This window comes from Vanderwaltozyma polyspora, genomic scaffold (genome assembly GCF_000150035.1).
Source record: "Vanderwaltozyma polyspora DSM 70294 KpolScaffold483 genomic scaffold, whole genome shotgun sequence".
Taxonomy (NCBI): Eukaryota; Fungi; Ascomycota; class Saccharomycetes; order Saccharomycetales; family Saccharomycetaceae; genus Vanderwaltozyma; species Vanderwaltozyma polyspora.
In genome coordinates, this window is record NW_001834619.1 from 1 (window position 1) to 25,080 (window position 25,080).

At 33.1% G+C, this 25,080-nt stretch overlaps 10 protein-coding genes and 1 non-coding gene across 11 annotated transcripts; 5 read left to right on the plus strand and 6 right to left on the minus strand.

The window, feature by feature from the left end:
* PSY3 (Psy3p) lies at positions 1 to 321 on the minus strand (the record flags this gene model as incomplete). The annotated part of the gene is made up of 1 exon (XM_001643390.1): positions 1 to 321. A coding segment is annotated over one exon (321 nt), but the record flags the coding sequence as incomplete, so codon positions are not given.
* Positions 322 to 1,244: 923 nt separating this feature from the next.
* SLC1 (1-acylglycerol-3-phosphate O-acyltransferase SLC1) lies at positions 1,245 to 2,039 on the plus strand (the record flags this gene model as incomplete). Its single annotated transcript, XM_001643391.1, has 1 exon — positions 1,245 to 2,039. One exon carries the CDS (start codon positions 1,245 to 1,247, stop codon positions 2,037 to 2,039), a length of 795 nt encoding a protein of 264 aa, XP_001643441.1.
* Positions 2,040 to 2,520: 481 nt separating this feature from the next.
* On the minus strand, positions 2,521 to 3,561 carry FBP1 (fructose 1,6-bisphosphate 1-phosphatase; the record flags this gene model as incomplete). The annotated part of the gene is made up of 1 exon (XM_001643392.1): positions 2,521 to 3,561. The coding sequence occupies one exon, from the start codon at positions 3,559 to 3,561 to the stop codon at positions 2,521 to 2,523; it is 1,041 nt and encodes a 346-aa protein (XP_001643442.1).
* Positions 3,562 to 5,693: 2,132 nt separating this feature from the next.
* On the minus strand, positions 5,694 to 5,792 carry Kpol_483trna1. Its single transcript has 2 exons — positions 5,755 to 5,792; positions 5,694 to 5,730 (listed from the first exon to the last, which is right to left on the minus strand). It is a non-coding gene; the product is annotated as a tRNA-Lys (tRNA).
* Positions 5,793 to 6,775: 983 nt separating this feature from the next.
* Kpol_483p4 (Tkp3 protein) lies at positions 6,776 to 7,162 on the plus strand (the record flags this gene model as incomplete). Its single annotated transcript, XM_001643393.1, has 1 exon — positions 6,776 to 7,162. The coding sequence occupies one exon, from the start codon at positions 6,776 to 6,778 to the stop codon at positions 7,160 to 7,162; it is 387 nt and encodes a 128-aa protein (XP_001643443.1).
* Positions 7,163 to 7,610: 448 nt separating this feature from the next.
* Kpol_483p5 (Tkp3 protein) lies at positions 7,611 to 9,047 on the minus strand (the record flags this gene model as incomplete). Its single annotated transcript, XM_001643394.1, has 1 exon — positions 7,611 to 9,047. The coding sequence occupies one exon, from the start codon at positions 9,045 to 9,047 to the stop codon at positions 7,611 to 7,613; it is 1,437 nt and encodes a 478-aa protein (XP_001643444.1).
* A 1,651-nt stretch (positions 9,048 to 10,698) lies between these two features.
* On the minus strand, positions 10,699 to 13,068 carry MBP1 (transcription factor MBP1; the record flags this gene model as incomplete). The annotated part of the gene is made up of 1 exon (XM_001643395.1): positions 10,699 to 13,068. One exon carries the CDS (start codon positions 13,066 to 13,068, stop codon positions 10,699 to 10,701), a length of 2,370 nt encoding a protein of 789 aa, XP_001643445.1.
* A 624-nt stretch (positions 13,069 to 13,692) lies between these two features.
* Positions 13,693 to 15,609, minus strand: Kpol_483p7 (uncharacterized protein; the record flags this gene model as incomplete). Its single annotated transcript, XM_001643396.1, has 1 exon — positions 13,693 to 15,609. One exon carries the CDS (start codon positions 15,607 to 15,609, stop codon positions 13,693 to 13,695), a length of 1,917 nt encoding a protein of 638 aa, XP_001643446.1.
* A 1,854-nt stretch (positions 15,610 to 17,463) lies between these two features.
* CSR1 (Csr1p) lies at positions 17,464 to 18,690 on the plus strand (the record flags this gene model as incomplete). Its single annotated transcript, XM_001643397.1, has 1 exon — positions 17,464 to 18,690. One exon carries the CDS (start codon positions 17,464 to 17,466, stop codon positions 18,688 to 18,690), a length of 1,227 nt encoding a protein of 408 aa, XP_001643447.1.
* A 382-nt stretch (positions 18,691 to 19,072) lies between these two features.
* CTF3 (Ctf3p) lies at positions 19,073 to 21,178 on the plus strand (the record flags this gene model as incomplete). Its single annotated transcript, XM_001643398.1, has 1 exon — positions 19,073 to 21,178. One exon carries the CDS (start codon positions 19,073 to 19,075, stop codon positions 21,176 to 21,178), a length of 2,106 nt encoding a protein of 701 aa, XP_001643448.1.
* A 467-nt stretch (positions 21,179 to 21,645) lies between these two features.
* SMC6 (DNA repair protein SMC6) lies at positions 21,646 to 25,002 on the plus strand (the record flags this gene model as incomplete). Its single annotated transcript, XM_001643399.1, has 1 exon — positions 21,646 to 25,002. One exon carries the CDS (start codon positions 21,646 to 21,648, stop codon positions 25,000 to 25,002), a length of 3,357 nt encoding a protein of 1,118 aa, XP_001643449.1.
* Between the last annotated feature and the right edge of the window lie 78 nt (positions 25,003 to 25,080).

The following is a 25,080-nucleotide window of genomic DNA, read 5'->3' on the forward strand; positions in this document are numbered from 1 at the left end:
TTTAATTAGATGTGAAGTGCTATTTTCTACACCGTCATAGTATTCCATTCCATAGCTAATCGTCATAATCCAACATCCAAAATTTTTTCTTAATAATTTTAAAATCTTTAACAAGTTATTATAGGCTTTGCTTGCATTTTGAATGCCATTTTCATTGTTATCATGAGTGAAGTATGATATGTTATCAATAATTATCCCTGAAAGTTGCTGAGAGCTTTTACCCACAAACTGACATTTCTTGAACGCTTCGATGGGTGATTCGTTCAATTGTATTAAGAAATTTATTAGCCTATCCATAGTTAAAATACTATTAGAATTCATATAATAAATTCCAAGATTCTTGCCAATTTCATGTTCATTATTTAAACTCCCAAGAAATTTACCCCAAATAGAAACTATATCAATAACTAAAATACTTTTGTTTGAACTGTCTCTCAAACTCTCAATAATCAAAGACTTCTTGAAGTTCGAAAGAATGAAATTATGCTCAATCAAATGCAACAATCCAATGCTCCCAGAATCTGTACCTGGATATGGATCATTACTAATATTAAGTTTCCCAACATCTACAAAAGAAACCCTGGGATGATAGAACTAAGAAAATAATACAGTAAATAGATACAGTAAAAGAAAGGTTAGTAAACAAAAAACATTTCATCCTACAGACGTCTCATTTCAAAAATCTTAGCATAAAATCAACATACACTAGAAAGTGGATAAACCCTACAATGTGCTAGAACATCCATAATTATTGTACCTAGTACCACTTCAACATTCCAAACCAAAAATCAATCAAAAACTAACCAATTCATCTCATCTCATCTCATCTCCTTTTATATATACTCATTAAAATTGATCAATTTTTCACTTTTTAAAGGCTGGATCGTGATTTATCGTCTTTGGCAGTTTAAAAAAATATAATGGAAACTTTGGAGCAAGTTCCTAAGAAGTACATGTACAAACAGCAACAAAGACAGTTATATCCACTTACTGAAAAAGTTTCAGTAACGATGATTCTTGAAACTTTTTATTAAAAAAAAAAAGAATTTGACAGTTAATTATTGAATGTGACAAACTAGTTTTAATAATGCTTTTTTGGGATGGTATATAAGGTTGAAGTGGAACTGGATAGGTCTCTAGTTATTGGTTTAAAAGTTTCCTTGTTCCATTTAGATTGAGAAGTTTTAGTTTGGGAAATAGGTGAAAGCAATAGTAGACAGCAAAAAAAAATAAAACAGTACAAGATGCATTCAGCTTTGTATTATCTAAGAGTTGTGTATTCGGTGGTAATTTTAGTTATTGCTGCCTTGTATGGTGTCGTTGCATCTATGTTATGTACTATTTTGAACAAGTCTGAATACTCTCAGTATGTTTGTGCAAGATTTTATTACAGTGTAATGAAATATTTCTTTGGTATTGATGTTAAGGTAATAAATGAACATTATCTAAGAAATCTACCATTCATCGCTGTTTCAAACCATCAAAGTACTCTAGATATTTTGATGTTGGGTAAATGTTTCCCTCCAGGTTGTACTATCACTGCTAAAAAATCTTTAAGTTATATTCCTGTTTTTGGTTGGTTTATGATTGCCAGTGGTACTTACTTCATAGAGAGAACAAACAGAGAAAAATCTGTGAAAACTTTGAACCGTGGTTTACAAGATGTTAAAGACAAGAAAAGAGGTTTGTGGATTTTCCCTGAAGGTACTAGATCTTACACCACCGATTTAACTATGTTACCATTTAAGAAAGGTGCTTTCCATTTGGCTCAACAAGGTGGTATTCCAATTTTACCTATCGTCGTTTCGAATACAAGTACTTTGATGTCTCCAAAATGGGGGGTTTTCAATAGAGGTTGCATCACTGTAAAAGTCTTGGAACCTATTCCAACTGAAAATTTAAAACCTGAGGATGTAAGTGAATTCGCTGAAACAGTTAGAGAAAAAATGATTAAAGAATTAAAAGAAAATGTTGGTTACTCTGATTACGTTAATGATACCAGCATTCCTCCAGGAATCGAAGATAAAAAGACTAATTGAGTTGGTGGTTGATAACTCAATTCAACTTATTATTTTTCTTTTCATCTTCTTAACAAAAACGTATGAAATATCATATATTCATTGTTTTTTAAAACTTTAAAGTTTATTGATCTGGTCAATCGTGGTGTCGTTCCTTAAACTATCGTAGTAAGATCATTACTAATTCCCCATCTTACATTTGTAAAAAGTCTATCAAAATAATTTTGTGTTTAGTCCATTTAATTAACCATCTAATTAAATAATGGAAATTTAATATATATCTAAATAAGCTTACCTTATCCTTACCTATATCATTATTTGTATTATGAAAATCATCTTATAAAATTTTAAAACAAATATATTAAATTAAATCATTTTCTCGTGAAGACAGTAGTTAATCTATATATATAGACGTTGTATATAAATATCTGGAACAAATATGATTGAATGCGTTGGTAATATCATTACAATAGATCTAACCAGCAAATGAAAGATATGATACTTATTTTTTACCAATGTGTTTCAAATATTTGTCAACTTCTTCTTTGGAACCTAACCAAATAGAAGATTTATCATGAATATGAGTTGGAGTTAGGTCCATGATTCTCTCACCCTTATCGTTAACAGCTTTACCACCTGCTTGTTCAACCAAGAAAGCCATTGGGAAGGCTTCGTATAACAATCTTAATTTACCATTTGGACTCTTGTATGAGTCAGCTGGGTAGGCAAATAAACCACCATATAAGAAAGTTCTGTGCATATCAGCAACCATAGAACCAATGTAACGGGCAGAGTAAGGCTTTGCGTTTACATCATCTTCACCTTTCAATTTATTGATATATTGTTTAATGGAGTCATCCCAGTATTTAGTGTTACCTTCATTGATGGAATAGATTTCTCTGCTTGGTGGTAATACCAAATTCTTTTGAGTCAAAATGAATTCACCCAAGTTAGTATCCAAAGTGAAACCATTGACACCGTTACCAGTGGTCAACATCAAATGAGTGGAAGCACCGTACATAGCGTAACAAGCGGCAACCATTTCATTACCTGATCTCAAGACATCCTTGATAGAACCGGTGGAACCTGGCAATAATCTAAAAATGGAAACGATGGTACCAACAGAGACACCAGCGTCCAAGTTTGAAGAACCATCAATTGGATCACAACAGACTGCGTAATTACCACCTTCACTCTTGAATACAATTAGATCATCTTGTTCTTCAGAGACCAAGACCTTGACGTTACCACTACCTTTCATGGTGTTTATAAAGATTTCATCACCTAAGACATCCAATTTCTTTTGTTCATCACCAGTGGAGTTGGCATGACCAGCCAAACCAACCAAATTAATCAATTCAGCCTTTCTAATGGTTTGAGAAATGAATTTGAAGGCAAACTGTAAAGCATTTAATAGTAATGTGAATTCACCGGTGGCACACTTGATATCCTTTAAGTTGTCTAGCAAGAATCTTGGCAAAGTGATTAAATCGGTTTCGAAGTTAGCCTCTGACATACGTTGCATTTCCATTGGAGTGGCCATTTTTTATTGATTTAGTATTGTATATTGTAAAGGTTTGGGGGGAGATAATATGAATGTTTATTAAAAACTGGGGTTTGTTTTAGTTATTTTTTTATTTTATTAAAAAAATATTTTTGATCAATAGGTTTGATTACTGTTGTTGTAATGAGTCTATCAATTAAAGTAACTAGTTTATGAGTTTGGGAGAGTAAACTGTAGTTTAATGTTTTTTTGATTGTGTATTCAAAGTCAAGATGAGATTACAAGAAGTGAGAGATAAGAGATAAGAGATAAAAAGAGAGGTGACAGGAAATAGCAACGGGAGAGAATGAATTGGACCCAATGTAAGTTTGCGAATTGTAACAAGGCAAAGATTGGGTCCTTATATATATACACATGTAGATGGAATACTGATCCCATGAATGGGAATTCTAACTAGAAGGGAGAGTTGAAAAACGTATTTTTATTTTACAGACATACGTATGTGTGTGAAGTAAGTTTTAAGAGGTTTGTCTTGTCCCCTTTAAGAGATGTAGAAGAGAAGAGAAGCGAAAGGGGGTTGAGGGAGGAGGGGGGTGGGTGGGAGTGGGAGGTGCTAGAAGGGAGGTATCAAAATGTATTAATACATACAAGGGTATATGTGAACCCTCTGGCACTTGTTTAACAGTTTAGTTTAGTTTAGTTTAGTTTTGCCTAGTGTAATTGCAAATGTGTGTTATATACAAGTGTGCATTATTGAAAGGGAAAGAAACGTAGATATATTGTTCTTAACAATCAAAGTAATGGGGGGACTCCTATGTGTAAATGGTATTGTATAGCATAGGCTACCCATCACAACTATACACAAGGATCCACCCTGATGGTAAGACTACACAGAACAATTCACTGAAAAAAAAGTTCTATTCAATTGAATTCAAATCGATACGATTGGATTGGATTGCATTAGATTGAATTAGTAATTGGCGGGGAAACCCAACGGAGAATAGTTTGAAATCGATTGTAACTTTGCCACGATGTGTGTTGTTGTCCCCCATGTATGCGTTTGCCCCAAGAGAACAACAGAACGAAAAAAAAAAAAAGAGTAAACCAACCAACCAAAGAACACTGAAGATGAAAAAAATTGGATAGAACAAGACCAGTTACAATAACAATAACAATAACAATAACAATTACAATTACAATTACAATAAAGGTCAAGAATTAAGGATTAATCGTCAAAGTTTTGATACTTCTACCCCAAAAACGGAGGTTGGAAATTATCACCAAATCTCGATTTGTCCGAAGATGGAGCGTGCCCATTGGTCCAGCCAGACTTGAATGTGTGTTTGATTTTTTTCGGGTTCGTGCGTGTGTGTCTTTCTTGCACTTTGTTGTTCCCGCCCCCCCCTTTTTTTATTGTTCTTGACCTTCCAGCCGTAGGCTGTTTTTTGTGGCTGGAAGCAGGGTTAGGGGGCGGCGGCAGCAGCAGTAGTAGTAGCAGTCGCAAACCAGAATTGGAAGATGCGTGTTCGTATGCGGCTACTTAACTTCGATTTTTTGTGTGCAGTTGTTTCTTTTTTTTTTTTTTTTTTTCGTTTTTTGACTTGTACGCGTCTACCTTCCCCTTCCAGAGTTTCTCGAAACAGAAGGGTTGTGGGGAAGGGGAAATGGGAGCAAGCGGGCGCGACTGCTTAGAGGCTGATCGTGGCCGTGGTCCACCGACTCAAACTCGTTTCTTCTGTGTGTCTGCTTGCCCTTCTTCACTCCCGGAGGTTTTCGTATCTTGTGTTTGAGCCTTCAGATTGGGAGGCAGAGAAAGCAAGAAAGCAAGAAAGAATCGGGGGTGGCATCGCAGGACTAAATTTCAGACTGGACTGCTAGCAATCCCGTTTTATTTCCCTTTAGTGTCGTGTGCAGTGATCGAGACAAAGCTTTAGTCTCTTGCCTTGTCTTGTATATGTTTATATGGCAAACACCGAGGGAGGGTAATCTGTTGGTGTACTTTCTTGACACAGACAACACAATAACAATGTGAATGAACCCTAGTACGAACCCAGACAGGGTTCGAGTAATACAAAATGTAAAACACCAGAAAAACTATTGTCTAGTAAGACAATCACTCGTATCACTTATTCTTGTTAAAAAATAAAAAATTAAAAAAATAATTGGAAGAACTCCTCATAGGGGGCTCGAACCCCTGACATTTCGGTATCCTTGGTTTAAACTTGGAAATGTTTAAAAGCCGAACGCTCTACCAACTGAGCTAACAAGGATGAGTTCTTCTGATTGTGTGAAGGAAACATGAGTACCATCAAGCACAAGGACAAGCATTCAAATTGTATTGTTTGATCCGGAATTGTAGAGAATCAGAGGGTTGTGGATTCTTTACAGAATCATTAATAGTAGTTGATTGTTTAGTTGTTTGCAAGGACATTTTTAATTAGATGATATTGATCCGGTGTATTAAAGTATAAAATATACACATGGGAATATAGTACATATGATAAGTGTCAATTAAGATCTTATCAGTCTTTATATACAATGTTTAGATATTATTCACACGTCAGAAGTAAATACTTTCGTATTAGAAACATTTCTTTATCCCTTATTAATAATGATGTTTCATATAATTCTTCACCCTTATTAATATTGAATTAATGAGTATGACTTTACGTCATCACATAATTTCTGACAGGAATATTGAATATCAATGTATTAAGTATTTATCTAGGGAAACAAGCCGTAGAAGTAAATACTTAAGGTTACTAGTTATAAGCTCTATGAGGTTAATTAACTATTATAATAACTATACAGTAGTATTAAATATATAAGGATTTCTATGGTCTTCTGTTTAATAACAAAAGTGTATATCTTTACTTCAGGAACTATGCCCTTTATATACGTCATGTCAGTTATCTATTAGCGTCATTCCTTTTAACAATCATGACAGATCCTCTTTCCTTATTCCTGTCATCTTGTACTAACGTGGAATCAATACAAAATTTTTATTTAATCTATTCTTTGTTGAGTTCCCTTTGAATTCTTACGTTATAGATATCTACTAACAGCACGTTGAATATGTACCACCATTGCTGTTATTCTATTCGTTTGTATTATGGAGACTAGTACTAGTTAATAAGTGAATTTATGAATAAAGAATTTCATCTTTCTCTCATTTTAATGTACAAAGTAAGCAAATAATATACAATAATATATAGTTATTTCAAATAGTAGTTATATTGTCAATAACACAAAGATGCTTTATGGATATGAACCTAGAGAAATCGCATTTGGTCTCCCTAATGAGGATTTTGCAGTCGATTTCCAACAAGCAATAAACAGTCTTCTGCAGAAAGAAGACGACGAAACTGGGGAGCATATGACAGACCAAGAACACGCATATCTATCTTTGATGTGCCATATTAAAACGAACGCTATTCGTCTTAAAACGACAGACGAACGAATTAAGATTAGAGAGCTGTTGAGGCATGCGAGAAAGGGAACAGATAATTATGTACCTTATACCCGTGGCGAAACAGTTTACCGACTCCGTATAAAGAACAATACTTTCGAACCAACTTGGGATGGACCATACCACATTGAAGAAGTTGTAGCTAAGAACAATTATAAACTCCGACACTGAGAGGGAAATGTAAGGAAAGCAACCTACGGCGGTTCGAAAGTATTTGTCTTTATACGGAGTCTGTACGCTGTTTCCCAACGGTTCAAGGCACATAATTATCTGTATCTTTTTTTTTGCATTCTTTAACAGTTAGGCCAAACTTGATTTCTCTAAGTGCATATCCATAAAGCATATTTGTGTTATCGACTATATTGGCTGCGATGAAAATGTTATTTGTCCATCTGTCAAAGATGGGATCTGATTTCTTCAAGACCTCGTTAATCATTTTAACACTCCATTTTGCTCTGGATTAGCGTTAGCAGTGGCTTCAGCTGAAAGCTGAACAGTAAGCTCAATACCAGGAGCTGTGGTAATAGAAGTTATTCCCGCTGAAGCTATATTCAGGGATGGTAGGGCTGTTGGTGGTAAATCAGTAGCGGCTACACCTGTATCTAACGCAATCACTGTCTTATTTTTTGGGATGACTAGCGTTTAAGGAGGTTACCCGAACTACAGAAGGACCCAATACAAAATCTATGGCGTCGAGATTTTCAAAGGTATACGGTCTATCATAATAGGGATCTTCAGTTTCAGAATCAAGTTCGGAATCATCGAAAAATTCGGAGTTGATCGCGATATGATGTTCTTCCATTTTGAGGATGTCATCTTTCAGGTCTGCAACATTGGACTTCTTGGAACCTCTTAATCTTGAAGAGCTTCTGTCACAGTCACATTCGCTATATAATTCTTCTTCCATGTATGGCTTGATTGTGCTGGGATAACTAATACGCTGGCATTTCGTACAAAAATAAGCTGCAGTAGCAAATCCGGAGTTGGAACCAGGATTTGAGGAAGATTCGGAGCCCTGAATGGCGAATAGTGGAGAAGAAGCGGTGTTACCATATTCCCCATCAAGAATGATCCCTGAAGGGACATTGTCCTTAACATAACTGAGCAACTCAACAAAGTTATGAATATCAGTTATTTTTGGACGTGGTATAAGGGAGTTCTCGTACATTAAGATATCATGAATCTTGGTAACGACAATGGCTAATGCAGAGGCTCCTCTGACGGCTTTACCTTTACGGATCAGTTTGACAAAATAGTCTCTTGCCTCCTCTCCCATTTCTGGATTGAAATTAGAAACTTCACTCAAACCTTTTTGGGTCTTGGCATTGAAATCGAAATATTCAAAAAGCTTAAATATGGCTGTTGTCCAATCCACATTAATTCCTTGTTCGTTAGTAAGGTAAAAACGACCAATATCCTGGCAACAGGAATATAGGAACTTTCCCCAATCTTGAAAACGAATACGTTTTCCTACTAATAAACCCTGAATGGCCATTAAAGTACGAACCGGGTCTTCAAGATCATCATCTTTTAAAATGACTTCTCTAGTGACTACTAATGAAACGTCACTGTAAGCTTTGATGCAGCTTTTGAGCAAGCTATGGTTTTCATAAATTACCAAAGAAGGGAAGTATTTTCTTACTTGAGCCAAAATCTCATTTGAAGGTGGTAATTTTGACTCTAAATTGTTTCCAGTTGTAGTAGTAGGAGTTCCAGTCATTATTCTTTCTTCTATTTGGATAAGTCTCTTTTCCATTGAAACCTCTAATCTTTCGAGTCTCGTTTTATTATTGACAATTGTATCTTCATTTCTTTGCAAATTTGAAGAGTGGATCGAAGCTTGTTCCAAGGTTTTTGCATGTATTTCTTCATGGTGGCCTTGTGTTTTAAGCATGTCGATTAACTGTTCAAGTGAAGAACTCATTTTACTCATTTCTTGCAGAATATCATGCATCTGTCCTTTCATTTCTTGCACTTGTCCTTGCATTTTTTGCACTTGTCCTTCTAAGTTGTTTAGACGACCTTTGATATTGTTGGCTGAAGCAGTATCAGTCATGTTGATTTCACTATCCAATGGTAATTATATCAAAATATGGTTAACAATTATTAAAGTTTCGATTGACAAAAATATATTTTTGTATTCTTTGTAGAGTGCTATGTGAATTCTTAAGTTACAGATCTCCAATAAGGGTACGTTGAATAAGTGCTGCTATTGCTTTTACCCTATTCGTCTGTATTGAGGAAACTAGCACAAATTAGTAGATCTATATAGTATCAAATGAATTCTATATTCTTCCTATCTAATGTACAAAATAAATAAATATCATGTAATACTATAAAGTAATATACAGTAGTTTCAAATAGCAGTTACTATTAGATTTTATAAATATCAACAATAATAACACGAGCAGTAGATCTTAACGGGTAGTACGATAATTCGCCTGATGTTATCTTGAAACAATACCATACAGAATTTAACACGTGACATAGCTGCAATAAACAAGTTAGCATAGAATGGCCATAGAATGGCAATTATTGTTGAAGTAATACAAACCAATATGTGGGTCACACTCCAGTTGACATTAATTTACTGTTAATTATATATAATCGAGACACCTCTCAGATATTACATATTAGGAATAATATCATTACCTCTGAAGAGGAACAGCGAACAGCGGAATATACAAACTATACCACTACGTAATTGAAAGCATAATATAATTAACCTGAATTATTATATTTGATTAATAGTTTATAGATATATAGTACAAATATTATGTTCCTGCTTTATCTACAGCCTAGTATACTATTGAATGTACTCTATCTGGAAACCATCAATATAAATGTACCATCATACTAGTTTAATCTATCCGGTAGATATATAATTATTTATCTAAAGGCCAGTACAGTATTGTATCTCATTAACCAATAATAACTTAATCTAATATGTAGCTGGTTATTAATACACTTTAAAATATTCTTAGCTCAGTTTTTATATCGACGTTCTGTCTAACCTAAACAAGAGAAGAGATTATCACCTTTCAGTTCTCGGGACAGGCAAGACATTGAAGAAACAGTAACTTTATTAGGTGATAATCTTAACTTTCGATATTATTGATAGAATAATTATTCCCATGAAATCGAGTCTATACTCATCAACATGTTCACTTCTTCACCACCGATCCCATTGGAAAAGGTCAGGTCACGCGTTAAACAATAGTATGGATTATTTAATGTCTTCACTTCTCTTGAGCAGGACGACTGCAATTGTTTGTTTAGAAAATGTCCTTATCAGTTTAATTTTATACTATCTCTCTGCAATTGTTATATCAAAATAAGGTACCTTATGCATCAAAACGTCAATGTGTCATACCCATGGCTCGATATGACATTTTAAGCCGAATTCCTTAATAAGTTGGGCAAAACAATTTATATATAGAAATGTTTTGCCCAACTTATTCTATTTATTTCCTTTTGATCTCAAAAGACTTCAATCAATTAAAATTGATACAGCAAATCACAAACTTAGGTCTCTTTAACACCCAGAACAGGACAAAAAAAACACACTGATCACAGTTGGCATAATAGTATTGATACAACCATGCATTATCAAAAATTAGAATATACATGCAATTACAAAATTTTAATATATATGTATAAATATATATATCGTTCCCGTCTATACATTTGTGCCTTATTTCTCTATATTATTTTTCTTGGACACTAGCTTCATTTTTTAATGTTTGCAATATGACATCGAGACAATTGTCAACTTCATTAGTGTCTATGCCTGTACCCTCACTAATCATCTTACGATACTTATGTACTTTACCATTGTCTTGAATTTGCTTTATTATCTCTTCAATCGTTTTCCGGTGCATCGATTCAATGTCTTGCAATTCTTGTCTTAAAGATCTTAGTACTTCTTCATCCTCTTTCTCTTCTTTTTCGTTTTCCTTACCTAATGCATTGTTCTTTAAATAATTTTCAATACGCATCAATTGCTCTCTTTCATAAAGGGATTGCAGTTTCTTTCTGTCACTTTCAATACCCAATTTTAACTCTTTCGATAAAATCGTCTTTTTCTCTATAGTATCATTGATTTCGTTAGTATTTGATATCTTCAAAACCTCTGCAGTACGTACACTAACATTCTTAATGGATTTAGTTAAACTGAATAGTGTTTTTTCTAACGCTTTAACATCACTCTCATTCTGTAATGTTTTTTTGTCGTATTCCTCTGCTAATTTTTGCAACTTTTCAACAATCTCAGGTATCTTCTTAGTGATCTCTTCTGCTGTTTTAGATTTCATTATGCCACTGTTTTCAATTGGTTTACCGAAGTCCCCTTGTGAGTCAAAATATGCACCGACTAGATCATTGCTATTACTTTGGCTACGAACTTTTGATGCTTCAAAATGCTCATTCATTAATTCATTTGCTGTCGTTCCTTGTTTATTGACTATATTCCCCATAGCCCCGTTGCATGTTAGCTTGTTAAAGAATACTTTGTCCCCATTCTTAGCCGCAATGGTCAACGCTGTATCCCCATTAGAATCTTGGGTATTGAGAAACATCTCTATCTTATATTGTGGAGAATAATCTTTTATCTGTGAAAGGACCAAATCTAAATAATAGACTGCGGAAGGTGTCGTAGATTTACGCTTTACTATATGATGGATTATGGTTTGATGACTGTTATCAACGTCAAATACCGTATCTCTTAATAGTTGAAAAATTCCTGGGAAAGACCTTCGGGTATAACAGTTATGAAACATTACACTTCTCATTAATGGTGTCTGTCCTTGGGAGTTGGTAGAACGTATGCTAGTACCTACATTGTTCAACACTTCAACTATCATTTGATTTCCCATAGAACATGCCCAATGAAATGCAGTATGTAATTCCGGATCTATAGGAGCATCTATGTATGGTGCACTATTCTGTGGAGGGTTTAGCAGTTCTATAGGAATTTCATTATTAGACTTCATTTCGCTAGATGTGAAATAATCAACTAACTTTGATAAATATTGATTAACTTTATCATTTATATCAGATGTTTCAGGTCTTGCTTGAGCTGGAGGGTATCTTGGAATTGTTGAGATAACAGGTGAAGTACCAATAGCATATCTATGATCAAATGGTGCTGTATCAGATAAATCAGCCGGTGATGTGGGCAAAGTAGGAGTAGAGGCAGTGGGAGATGATGCCTCATAAGGATTTGTCTGTGTAATTGCATATTGCTTGTTATCTATAATTGAAGGTTTTTGCTCATCATTATTTTGTTGGAAATCATTAACATCTTCGAAAGCATTTGTTTCTAATGGATATTGGTGTTGTTCCACATCACTTGACAATCCATCATTCAAATCTAATTCTTTAAATTGAGTTTGTTGACTTAATGAAATCGGACTGTCCCGTTGTGATTCCTCATCGAGAGATTCCAGTTTATTTGTAAGTATCGAAGGTAACTGGTTTGTCAGTATAGAGGAATTCGGTATGCTAGGTCTTGGAAAGCCAATATCACTCTGAGAACGTTTTAATGAAGCTTCCAATTTCCTTTTAGCTGCCGAACCAGCTAAAGGTGGTCTTCCCCTTTTCTTCGGCACTACTGGAGAAGCTTTACCTATATCGCTATTTTGTCTTTTACTCTTTTCAAGGACTGCAGAAGTACTATTACTCTTTGTAGCCTTTTTCCTTGTGGAATCAGATCTAGATGCATGATGATGTTTTGGAGCAGGAGGAGGAGATGCAGAGCCATCAGTTTGAGTCCAGTCAAATAAAATTCTAAGTTCTTCATGAACACCAAATTTCTCTGCTAACTTTCTCGCTATATCCAAAGGTACCCAAGTACCTTGATATTTACCAAAACCACCTTGGACTTTTTCATGTGTCTCTTTAATAACTTCCTTTTCTAATATCCTTGTCCTCTTGGCTTTTGCAAAATTTGCAGCTTTTAATATATGTGTAGCATTAACCCAATTATCAAGTTTTCGCTTCATTACTGATCCAGTAGGATGAATAAATTCATATACATCGACACCCGAGTATTTTGCAGAATAAATATTATCAGTCATTATCTTTAAATATATATCTTATCATAAAAGTTCGAAATACGATTGTTTCCTATTAATAAAAATTTAAAGATCAAAGAGAATATTATCTTTTGATCCCTCCAAAAAAATTTTTAGAATAGAAGATCAACAAGTTATAAAGATTCCCCTACAGTTATATCACTAAATCGGACTGGTATACAAAACTGCTATCAATAATGAATATAGATTGGTTTTATATTTTATCCTACTTTTTTCTCTCTCTGTGAAAACCCTAACCTATAACTTTTGATTCAACCACTCAATCAAGATCAAAAAAACTCCAACCTGTCTATAACTTGCTATAAGACAAATCCCGATAATAATATACCTAGATAATCATATACCTATCCTTTTATATACTTTAATTCAAAACTAAATCATCACTTCAAATTTCATTATGTTATTATTATATATTTTTAAATATTTCCAATGCTTTGCTTTTCTTCCAGCTTTGAGAAACTTCGGATATTTGGTAAAATCTTACCCGGATCAGCGATGATGATGATGGATGCTTATGGTAATGCCAACACAACACTGGATATTACCGGATTAGAGAGCAATCATAAGATATAAGAGCTTGTTATCATTAATTTGGGTGGACATGGTTCATTCTAGAAGGATATCCCTCAGTTTCCCTATATCATGAAGGGAAAATTGGAGTTGTTTGATGAAAAATTCGTCGATGGAGTTATATTCCCTATTGAATTCTTCGATGAAAATTCTCATTGCTTCATAACGAGAAGATAATAAGTTTTTACACATCTTCTGTGGTGTCAAATTATACTCTTGTATTATCCTGTTTGGGTCTCGGCTGAACATTTGAACGTATAGATCACTTCTAGCCTCAATTTTTTTGTATAGTTTTTCTTCTGTTTTCAGCCCAATAGTGGTTAATTCATATTCTTTAGCAATCAGGTCATCTTCAACACCTAGTATTGATAAGATAAGCATTGTCAAAATTCCTGTTCTGTCCTTCCCGGCGGTACAATGATACATGACAGCATTTTTTTTATTACAGTGACCATCGATTATAAATTGGAAAAAAATTCTAATCTCTTCTATTGATTCTTTTAATATTATCATGTATGTCTTTGGAAAACTTTGAGCTGAGATTAATAGACTTTGGAAATGTTCTGCCATCATGTCGGGTGACATACTCACGTTTTTATTAAACGGTAATTTTTCAACTTTCATATTATATCCAGGAGCGTCAACGTTAATAATACCGTTTTCTAACGCTTCCTCTTGAGATCTTAAGTCAAATACATGTCTAATATTTAGTGTGCTCTGCATGTAATGCAATGCGTTTTGAGTTATGTCACACGGGTTTGCACTTCTAAACAGTAGTCCAGATTTAACTCTACGGTTTTGAAATATTGTCAAATATCCACCAATATCTCTAAAATTAGAAACTTTTGAATAATTGTACTCTAATGGCCATCTTGACAGTTTTACCGATGGATTTTGAAACATATTATTGGGATTAACGTCTATATATTCAGTAATCTTGTAGAACCTCTCTAATTGATGTTGCCAACTCAAATGATCAATTATCTTTGAGGTCAATAAGACGCCATAATTCACTTTACCTTTTCTCAAAGGTAAATTTGAAAGGTTTTGATCATCTGGCAAACCATAGAAGTTATGATCGGCTCCATCAATGATTTGTAGGCAATGTCTACCTATAAAGGTATTTGCAAAGTGTGATGCCGATTCCAATGGGATTATCTGTTCTTTAGATCCATAACAGGAAAGAACCCAACAATTATTATTAATTTTATCGAATTCTTTGGAATCTGTATTAATAAAACTCAACATCTCATCAAGTGGAATCCAGGAATTGACAATTTCTCCATACCTCAATAAAGTGCACCAAAACCCATTCTCTTTTTCTAAATGTGGATGTTTATTTTGTAACCGTTCTAGTAATGTCAATCCATCGAATCTACCAGAACAGTTTATCAAGTTTGGAATATATATAGTTGGGTTTTCTATTAAAAATTGAAACATTGAAATGACACTTCTAGAATGTGCTACTATTGTATCGAACGAGAGTGAATGGTTTAAAAATATTTTCGAGTTCTTAATAAAACTATATATAGTCCCAATATCTTCTAAATCAATATTGATATTTCTCCCAGTCTTGTTGTGTGAACAAGGTTCAGAATCACCATTCCCTCTAAAATCCAATCTTAACGTAAAGTAGCCTAGATCTGACAATTTCGAAGCCAACAAAGGTTGATAAACAGCATTCTTATGAGATTGCATACCATGAAGCAATAGCACAAACCTATGATTAGCTAAATTATGAATATTTTCATGTTTTATTCTTTCCTTAAAAGTATGGTACAATTTCAGTGAACTTGGATAAGTTAAAATACACGCAATACCATTCTCTAAATGATATTTTGAGTTCTTGATATACAAAAACTCTTCATTTGGTTCAAGTTTAATATAGCTTGGCGGAGTTTCTACAAAAGTACAAGTTATACCATCGTGTTCAATATTAAAATTGTCCCTCATCTGTATAACAATAATCACACTGTATCTGGTATAATTTACCACACAATCACAACAAATAGTAAGTAGTCAACCAGAATAACCCTTGTCAATCGTAGTCTTCACAATATACAACGTTGTACCTTCCACCAACTCTTCTTTTATCAGTTGAACAAGTGTTCGTTTGAATGAATTGTATGTCTTTTTAGATGTGAAATAAATTATATATGCGATGACTTAGTATAAAAGGGAAGAAGTCAAGGCTTCGAATGCTCATCATCCAAAGGAAATGACATTGAACTTTGGAGTATTGATAGGGATGATATGGGGTAGATCTATATATTTTGGACCTGTTTTCCTGTATTTAATATGGTTCAATTATGGAAGAATTTGTAGTGAGGGCCCTGATTTCAGGAACCGAGTAACTTTGTGAGTAACCTAAAAGAGCTTATACTTAGTCAATTGGTGATAGTAATTGACATAATCGATTTATCCATTGGTATATTTGGCTATTGACATCTCACAATTTAGATCAGGGATCTCCCCAAACACACAAGAGAGATTATTGTAGCATTTGCTGCGAAATTGCCGTACCAGGTGTATGTCAGTCCAATATTCAGTGGAAAATAATTAATTCGAGTTATAACATTAGATATCAGTATTTTCAAGTTGTCGAATATCATGAAATTGTCCCACCTCACTACATTACTCTACCAAAACAGTGTTCCATTCTTCAATTGGCATCTGTGAACAATCAAGTACGCAAGCAGTTAACTGAAGAAAGAGACAACAAAATGATGGGAAATATCCAAGAATAGTTTTTAATGTTTTGAATGTCAGAGATAGACAAAGTCATATAAACATACAGGTATATCTATCTCTACTCCATCTCAAGTAGAATACAGCTAACCTTTACAGTCAACCAACCATCAAGTAATTAAATAGAACTTTTATCGTCATATTATCGAACACCCAATTCATTCTATAATCTTTAATAATGGTGGAACACAGCAACAACTAACCCTCTTGCCAAACAGTTATACTCTATGACCTCTGATATAATTGTTGATCAGTCCCATCGTTGTTGGCTTGGTTTGGTTTGGTTTGAGTTTTAATTTTGACTTGTTCTCTGTCTGGGTTCACTTCAAGTCGTCGTTTACCGTTTCTTTTAGGTGCATTACATCGTCTCTGCGGAGTTTCTCTCAATTTCTGTTGTTGGCGTTCCTTATACGAAGTTGAAAAGTTGATGTAAAAATTAACATGGATGAGAATTGTAAAAGGGATGATGGACGTTGGAAACAAGATAGGATTCTACAGGGATTATTTCCATCAGAGGTAAACATGGATTTTAACAGTAGTATCACCAAGTTCACTCGATTACAACAATTGTTACTTTGGATTTAATTTGAGAAACAAGAAAGTAATAAACTTCAACGCCATACCTACCTAGGTTTCTTTGAAAACTCCGTAAGAGAGCTAAAGTGGCAGTGATCTATTAGTGAAATTTGTTGGTATCTGAACCAAGTTAATTATCATTCTTTGCTAGCCTTTCTCGAACTTTTGAACTGATAATATACTTTCATATCTATCACATAATTTTGTTGGGTGAGAGTTGGATTACATCGAGATACAAAAATTTTCTTTCACTTTTTGGAACCACTTAGTCGTTTACATCAACTCAGTCGATCTGTCCGGTTTGTGAGAGATATACCTTTATCTTTTCAATATCACATCTCTCATTTATTTTGACAGTATTTCACAGTATTTTATATTATTTAAGGTGTTTCATTGCGATTGCACTACTTAATTTTGAACATTTGATAACGATCTATAGTCCTAAATTGATCGAAACACTGAAAACAGATCCAATTTGCAACAATGACAGCTTCTAGTGGGGAAAGCAATAAAGTGTTAGATACTACACAAGAATTATATTTAAAACATGTTTGGGCAAGTTTATTGAAGTTTTGGGGGAATGAAGTAGATGACTCTCAAGTTGTCTCTTTAATAGCAAAGAATAGGTCTAGTGATTCCAAAACAGATTCAAAAAAGTCCACCTCATTCTTTGGTGGTTGGGGTGGTGGAAGTTCATCTGCTAAAAATGATGATAAGCATGAGGTTGCCCATAACCCTTTCACCAAATATCATTTAGAAAAAAAGGAGTCTGAATGTTTGTTCTGGAATTTATTGAATACTGAATCTCCTGATTCATTCATTTTAAGATTCTTAAGAGCAAGAAAATGGCATGAAGGTAAAGCTCTATCAATGCTCGTTCGTTCTTTACATTGGAGAGTACATGATGCTAATACAGTGGAAATTATTAACCACGGTGAATGCTATGCCTATAAACATAAGAAAGAAGGATTAATTAAAAATCTAGAAATGCAGAAAGTTGTTCATAGTGGTTACGATTTAAAGGGAAGACCAATTTTAATGGTGAGAGTTAAATTACATTACAGCAAAGATCAATCAGAAGAAGAATTGGAATACTATGCATTGCTAATAATCGAACAAACCAGATTATTCATGAAAGAGCCTAACAGAGCAGCTACAATCCTATTCGATATGACTGATTTTTCAATGTCAAATATGGATTACACTCCTGTCAAATTTTTGATTAAAATATTCGAGGCTCATTATCCTGAATATCTAGGAAATTTAATTATCCACAATGCGCCATGGTTATTCTCACCTATTTGGAATGTAGTCAAAACATGGTTGGATCCTGTCGTTGCATCAAAGGTTAAATTTACATACAACGTTAAAGATTTATCAAAATATATGAGTAATGACCAAATCCCACAACATTTAAATGGTACTAACGATTTGAAATTAAACGAGTATATACCAATTGACGGTTCTGCAGATACTAAACTAAAGGATAAAGAAACTTTTAAGGCTATCATGGATGAAAGAGATAAGATTATCCATGATTTATATCACTTAACTGTGGATTGGATTCAAACTACTGATACTTTGGAATCTAAAAGTATAAACGAAAAAAGAAAAGAATGCATGGCTAGACTATCAGATAACTACTCCACTTTGGATCCATACATCAGATCAAGATGTGAATACGATCTGACAGGTATATTGCATATTTAAAAACATAACAGTTTTAAATTTATCATAACATTTGATATCTTCAAATTTAGAGTACGAACTTACCAAAATGAAATAAGACATTTTTAAACCACTTATATAACTGAAAGTGCTCAATAATAGATCGATCTATGTTTATCTTTGTATAATTTTATATCTCTTTTATATAGTTTAAAGGTTTTATCATAATTAATTTTTACTATCTCATCGCTACTAAAATATACATAATATTGAAAAATTACCATAATAAACATTATATCAACTATTAAATATCGATGAGTTCAGAGCAATTCTTGGAGAATATGACAAAGAAAGGTATTGAACGAGTAAGAAAACAGTATATTGATGGATTATATTAGATGGTTATTTGTTTTCACTGTATGATATGTCGAATATACTTGATTCTGTTGTTAATTCGCTAAGTACTGCTACTGTAAACACTTCCCATCAATTATTAAAAGCATGGTTGACTCAATTATACGATCATGCTCCAATTGTGGGTTTGGATGCTAGACAGATTTATTTACTGGTTAGGTTAATCTGCGAATCAACTGCCATTAGTGCTTCAACAAAAGTTTACATTATAGATCATTGTTTATTGCCGAATGATTATATAGACGATGAGGTGGTTTTAGAGATAATTAATCATTTGGGAACGCCAACTGTAACAAATCCATATAGGATCCTACCTCCCAAGAGTGTACAGATCAAGCTTTGTAAATGGTTAGTCCATGTTTTTATTCTATTGCCAAAGGATAGGAGCAATTTAAACCCATCGGTTTGGCTACATTTATGGAAATATAGTTTCTTGCAATATTGGTTGACATATATTATAATTTGGTCAACTAATTCGAAACAAGATGTGAAATCTTGGAAAGTTACATTGATAGAGAAAATTGCATTTATTCCAGGTTATCCAGATGTAGCTGCGTTGGCCACATTGATATTGAATAGATTCGAATCAATTGTAGGGTCTACACCAAGAATATCAAGTCTGAGGTTAAGAATAAATACAAATATGAGAAGTTATAAAGCTATTCAGAATCTTGAACTGGATTCAAAATTCATTAGTGCTTTAAAAAAAGTTTTATTCAAGTCATCACCAAATAAGTTTCCCTTAAAATATATCGATGATGTTATTTCATCATACCTTTCACAATTAAAGAATAAAGATAACTCTATAGTTGTCAGCCAATATAGACAGAAAGTGCCTCCTAGCAAACTGTTTATATTGGATATTAGAACATTTGAAAAATTAGTATGGAATTGGAATAATATTGTTGTACCCAAAAATCCAGAATTCTTATTTGACATAGGAACGCAAGCAGGGTTTAAAATATCTGCACTGAAATTAGCTGGTGATGATCCCCAATTATCTAACAAGTCGATTAAATACATCACAGTACAGTTGAAAAGGTGTTTCAATAATAATGAAAATTTATCTGAGCTGGAAAGACTCAACATTCTTAAAAATGTGGTTAGATTTTGTATTTTAAAAGAAGATGTTTTGGAAAGTATTGTCCAAGAGTTTTTTACAATAGAATTCATGAATTCAAATCCTAATATTTTTGTTACATTCTTTAATCTAATATTCCCATTATTTAAACCAGAGAGTATTACTGATTTTAGAAAACTTCTATTAAGATTTTTTACTAGATGTAGGTTCAGCAACCAAACGAAGGCTACTAGAACAGTATTTCCCAGATTATGCAAAGGATTATTACTTATGATCAAAAATTGGTATTCCACTGAAGGCACCATTGAAAGTGAAGGGTATGAAATCTTCAACGACATAAAACTGCTGCTAGTGTCTCACCTTCAAAACTCAATTGAAAATAGATATTATATCATATCTGTGAATGTGATGCTGAGCATTGTGTTAAACATATATGATTACGAAAACAGTGCCACTGGAAATGCTCATGAATTGATGATCATACCCAATGTCATGAACAAGTTATTAACAATAGACGATCCATTGCTTCTAGATTCCTGTTGTTTATACTTGATAAATTCTAAAGAATTGTTGAAAAGTAAAGCATCGACAAATAAACAAGTACAAAGACAAAACCAATATATTTTAGATCTGACAAATTACCTCTGGAGGAATAAAATTTCAACTTCAAAGTACCTGTTCCACATTCCAACAGAATTGGTGAAAAATACAATAGAAAACATTTACCTACCAGATATAGAGAATAAACTAAAAAGCATGTTTTCAATCACAGGTGTCCCAAGCTTATCATACTACTCAAGTGAAACGATCAAACCTTTGATAACTGAAGAGATCAGTTATTTCACATACAATGACGTCATTAATGAAGAAAATTTCAAGAAATTAATCAAAGACAATCAACAAAACGAAACATTCAATGAAATAAGAATAAAATTATTACAATCTATGCTATCAGATAGTCCATACCCAAACGTTTCTATATTCTTGTTCACTTATTTGAAAAGTTTATCACAGTATTATAAGAACGAACCATAGTTTTACCGTTAATTCTTCAAATATGTTGATTTTAACCAGAAACAAAAGGTGGAAAATAATATTTAATCATATCCATCATATCCATATATCTAGTACATACATAGTTATATACTTCTTCCAACAGAATCAACATCCTTAACTTGAAACGTTCATCAACCAGCTGCACATGTTATGTATGGGCGATGAGCTTTGCATCGAAAATAATTTGGCGAAATTTCCAATCACAACAATTAATTTATGGAGGAATAAAAGAACAAAATCCATCTTCTAGAAAATAATTAAAAATTGCCCCAAAAAGGTTTATTTAAAAACTGGGGATCCTTGGTTGATCTATAAGGAAGAAATTTAATATTTAAAAATACCTTTGGGCTTATTTTGGGTTAATAAAAGAAATTTACAATTAGGTGAAAAGAATATAGAGATATCAGATAGGATACAACCAAACAAATAAACTTGACCAAAAGAGCATGATCAGAGATATTGAAAAGAGACCTCTTGAAGAGGTCAATGATGAGTTGCTTGCTCTGGCTGCTGAACAGAATGAAGCTGACTTGAAGCATAAACAGAAAAGAAGAAGGCATAATTTTGCTGTGATGACCCAATATACATCTACTTTAGATTCTAGTAGTCAACCTCATGAGGATGATGGGAACAGAAATGAGCCACCTCCACCTCCTGGTTATATTAGGAAAGTTATACTTCGAAATTTCATGTGTCATGAGAATTTTTCAGTTGAATTAACTCCAAATTTAAATTTCATTGTTGGTAATAATGGTAGTGGTAAAAGTGCAATCTTGACTGCAATCATTGTTGCTCTAGGTGTTAAAGCAAGTGAAACTAGTAGAGGCTCATCATTGAAAGAATTGATTAGAAAAGGTTGTAATTCCAGTAAAGTGACTTTACATTTAGATAATAACAAAGGTGATTTAGATATCAATGGTAAAGATTTTGCTTATAAACATGACCAATATGGTGATATTATTATCATTGAAAGAACCATTAAAAAAGATTCAGGTGCTAGTTTCAGTTTAAAATCTATAGAAGGTATTGAAATCAGTTCCAAGAAGAAAGACTTACAAGATATATTAGATTATTTTTCAATTCCTGTCAATAATTCAATGTTTTTTCTTACTCAAGATATGGCAAAAAGCTTTTTAACTGCAAGTAATGCGTCTGATAAATATGATTTATTTATGAATGGTACTCTATTAAATCAAATTAAAAATAATTTAGATAGATCAAAAGAAATTACATCGGACGCTCGAAACAATATGTCATTCCATTCTGATACCTTAGGAGAGCTTGGAAAAGAATATCAAGAGGCTACAACTTTACTTAATAGCATTCGTGAAAATTCCACGTTATTGAATGAACAGAAAGTATTACAAGGGAAATCATTATGGATTGATATCAACCATAACAGAAAGTCAGTGCATACTCTGGAAAAGGAAATTGCTAGTCTTGAAAGGGATATTAGGAAATCTAAAGATGTTCAGAAATCAACAAAGGATACAATAGAAAGGCTTCGTTCTGATAGGGTTGTATTGGACAATGATATAGAAAGATTAATAGACTTACAATCACAGCAGGACAATGAATATCAAACAGTAAAAGAAGAGAAACGTACTTTTAAAAATAGATATGATAAGGAACTCCAAAAACAAGAAGAAGTAAAAGAGAATATAAACCGAACTAAATCAAGAATTGAAGTATTAGAACGTACAATCGAAAAACTTGACGAGGAATCTAGGAATGAGTCTGGTACCAACAGGGATGAATTAAGGACGAGATTGCTGAAATTAGAGGAAAGCAATAAAGAAATAGATGAATCAAGGAGTATATTAACCACACAGTTACAGGATAAAGAGACTGAATATGAAAATTTGATTTCTAATAATAGGAAAGAGTTAAAGTTCCAAATGGAGGAAATTAAAAGAAAAAAAATTGAACTAGATAGAGGAAAACAAGGTAATCATCATTTTTTAAACAATTTTAATCAACCAGTAAATATTGCCGTAGATGTTATTAGAAAAAATTCTAAAAGATTCAAGGTTGAACCAATAGGTCCAATTGGTTCATACATCTCTGTTAAACATGGATATGAAAAATGGGCTAGACCGATTCAAAAATTCCTTGGTCAAATATTAAATTCCTTTATTGTTTCGGATTTTGAAGATCTAGCACTTTTAAAGAGATTGATAGCAGAAAGAGAAAAGTCTAAGAATGCATTGTTAAAAAGACTATCATTCATTAATTATTCATACGATTCCTTTAATTATGACCAATCAACTGCCAAAACTAAATACCCGACAATAGTAGATGCCTTAGAGTTCAAATCACCTGTAGTAGAAAATTTTATTGTTGATAATCATAAAATTGAGAATATCTTGTTAATTGAAAACACTGAAGAAGCAAGAAATTTTTTAAAATCAAGACCAAAAAATGTTATTATGGCCCTAACTTGTAGAACAGAATCAGCGGGGTGTCAAATAAGTGGATTTGGTCTTAGGATTGACACTGTTAAGTACGATGAAAAGTCTCGTTTAAGGACTAGCTCCTTGAATAGTGATACCGTTTATTTAGCTAACGTCATCTCAGGAATGGAAAGGGAATTTTTAAATTCGAAGAAAAAGATCGAACTAAATGAAATGGCAATAAAACTAGAAAAGGATAAATTAAGAGAAGAAATACGGTCATATGCCGTAAAATACAACAAGAACGAAGATGAGATTAAGAGGTTAACAATCATAAACAGTAAGGTCATAGATGCCAGTAAGCTTAATGCCAAAAAATCTGAACTTGATCAGGAAAAACTTGCTCTTAATGGTTATGACAATGTTATGAAAGAATTGGAAAGTAACAAAAATGAAATATTAGAGGAATCTAAACCATGTTTTCAACGGTTAGATGCTACTAAAGAGGCCTTCGAGATAACAAAGCAGACATTGAGCGAAAAAAGAAGTAGAATTGAAAAAGGTAGCTCCGCAATAAGTTCTTATGAGGAAGAAATTAAAGATATCGATAAGAGGATGTACAATTATCAATCAAAAATTGAAAAAATCAAAGATAATATTAAGGTTCTTGAAGAGGGTATCAGTAATCAAATTGATAAAGCATTAACTTTTTGTACAGAAGAGGAATCAGTGAATTCAAATTTACCTGAGGATCAAACCGAAATAAAAAAACAATTACTAAATATTTCAACAATGATTCAAGAATCAGAAAAAAGAAGTGGGTTAACTCATGAAGAAATAATATCCAACTTCGAAAAATGTGAAGAAAAATATACCAAAGCATATCAAAAATATAATGAAGTAGAAGATGCGTTGATAAAGCTCGAGGCTTCTATTAATGAAAGAATACAGACTTATACAGAGACAAGAAGTGTGACGTTTACAGAAGCTCTTGGCGATTTTATATCATCTTTGAAGGTCAGAAATTTTAAAGGGAGATTAGTATTCGATACTGAAAAAAAATTATTAGACATAGATGTTGGTTTAAATTCAGAATCGAAATTAAGATCGGTAGATACACTTTCAGGAGGAGAAAAATCCTTTTCTCAAATGGCTTTGTTGCTTGCAACATGGAAACCAATGAAGTCTAGAATCATCGCTCTTGATGAATTCGATGTTTTCATGGATCAAGTTAATCGTACTGTGGGTATAAAATTAATCATTAAGAAATTGCATGATTTGTACAAGACCCAAACCATTATTATCACACCCCAAGATATTGAAAGAATTGCTGATATAGAAAGAAATGGAGTAAACATCCAAAGAATCCGAGATCCCGACAGAAGAAACAACTCAAATTACCATTCTTGAATAATTAGAAAATGAAGGATCTACAAAAGCAATTTGGAAGTGTAATACACATATACTATTCTTTACATCTAACTAAAT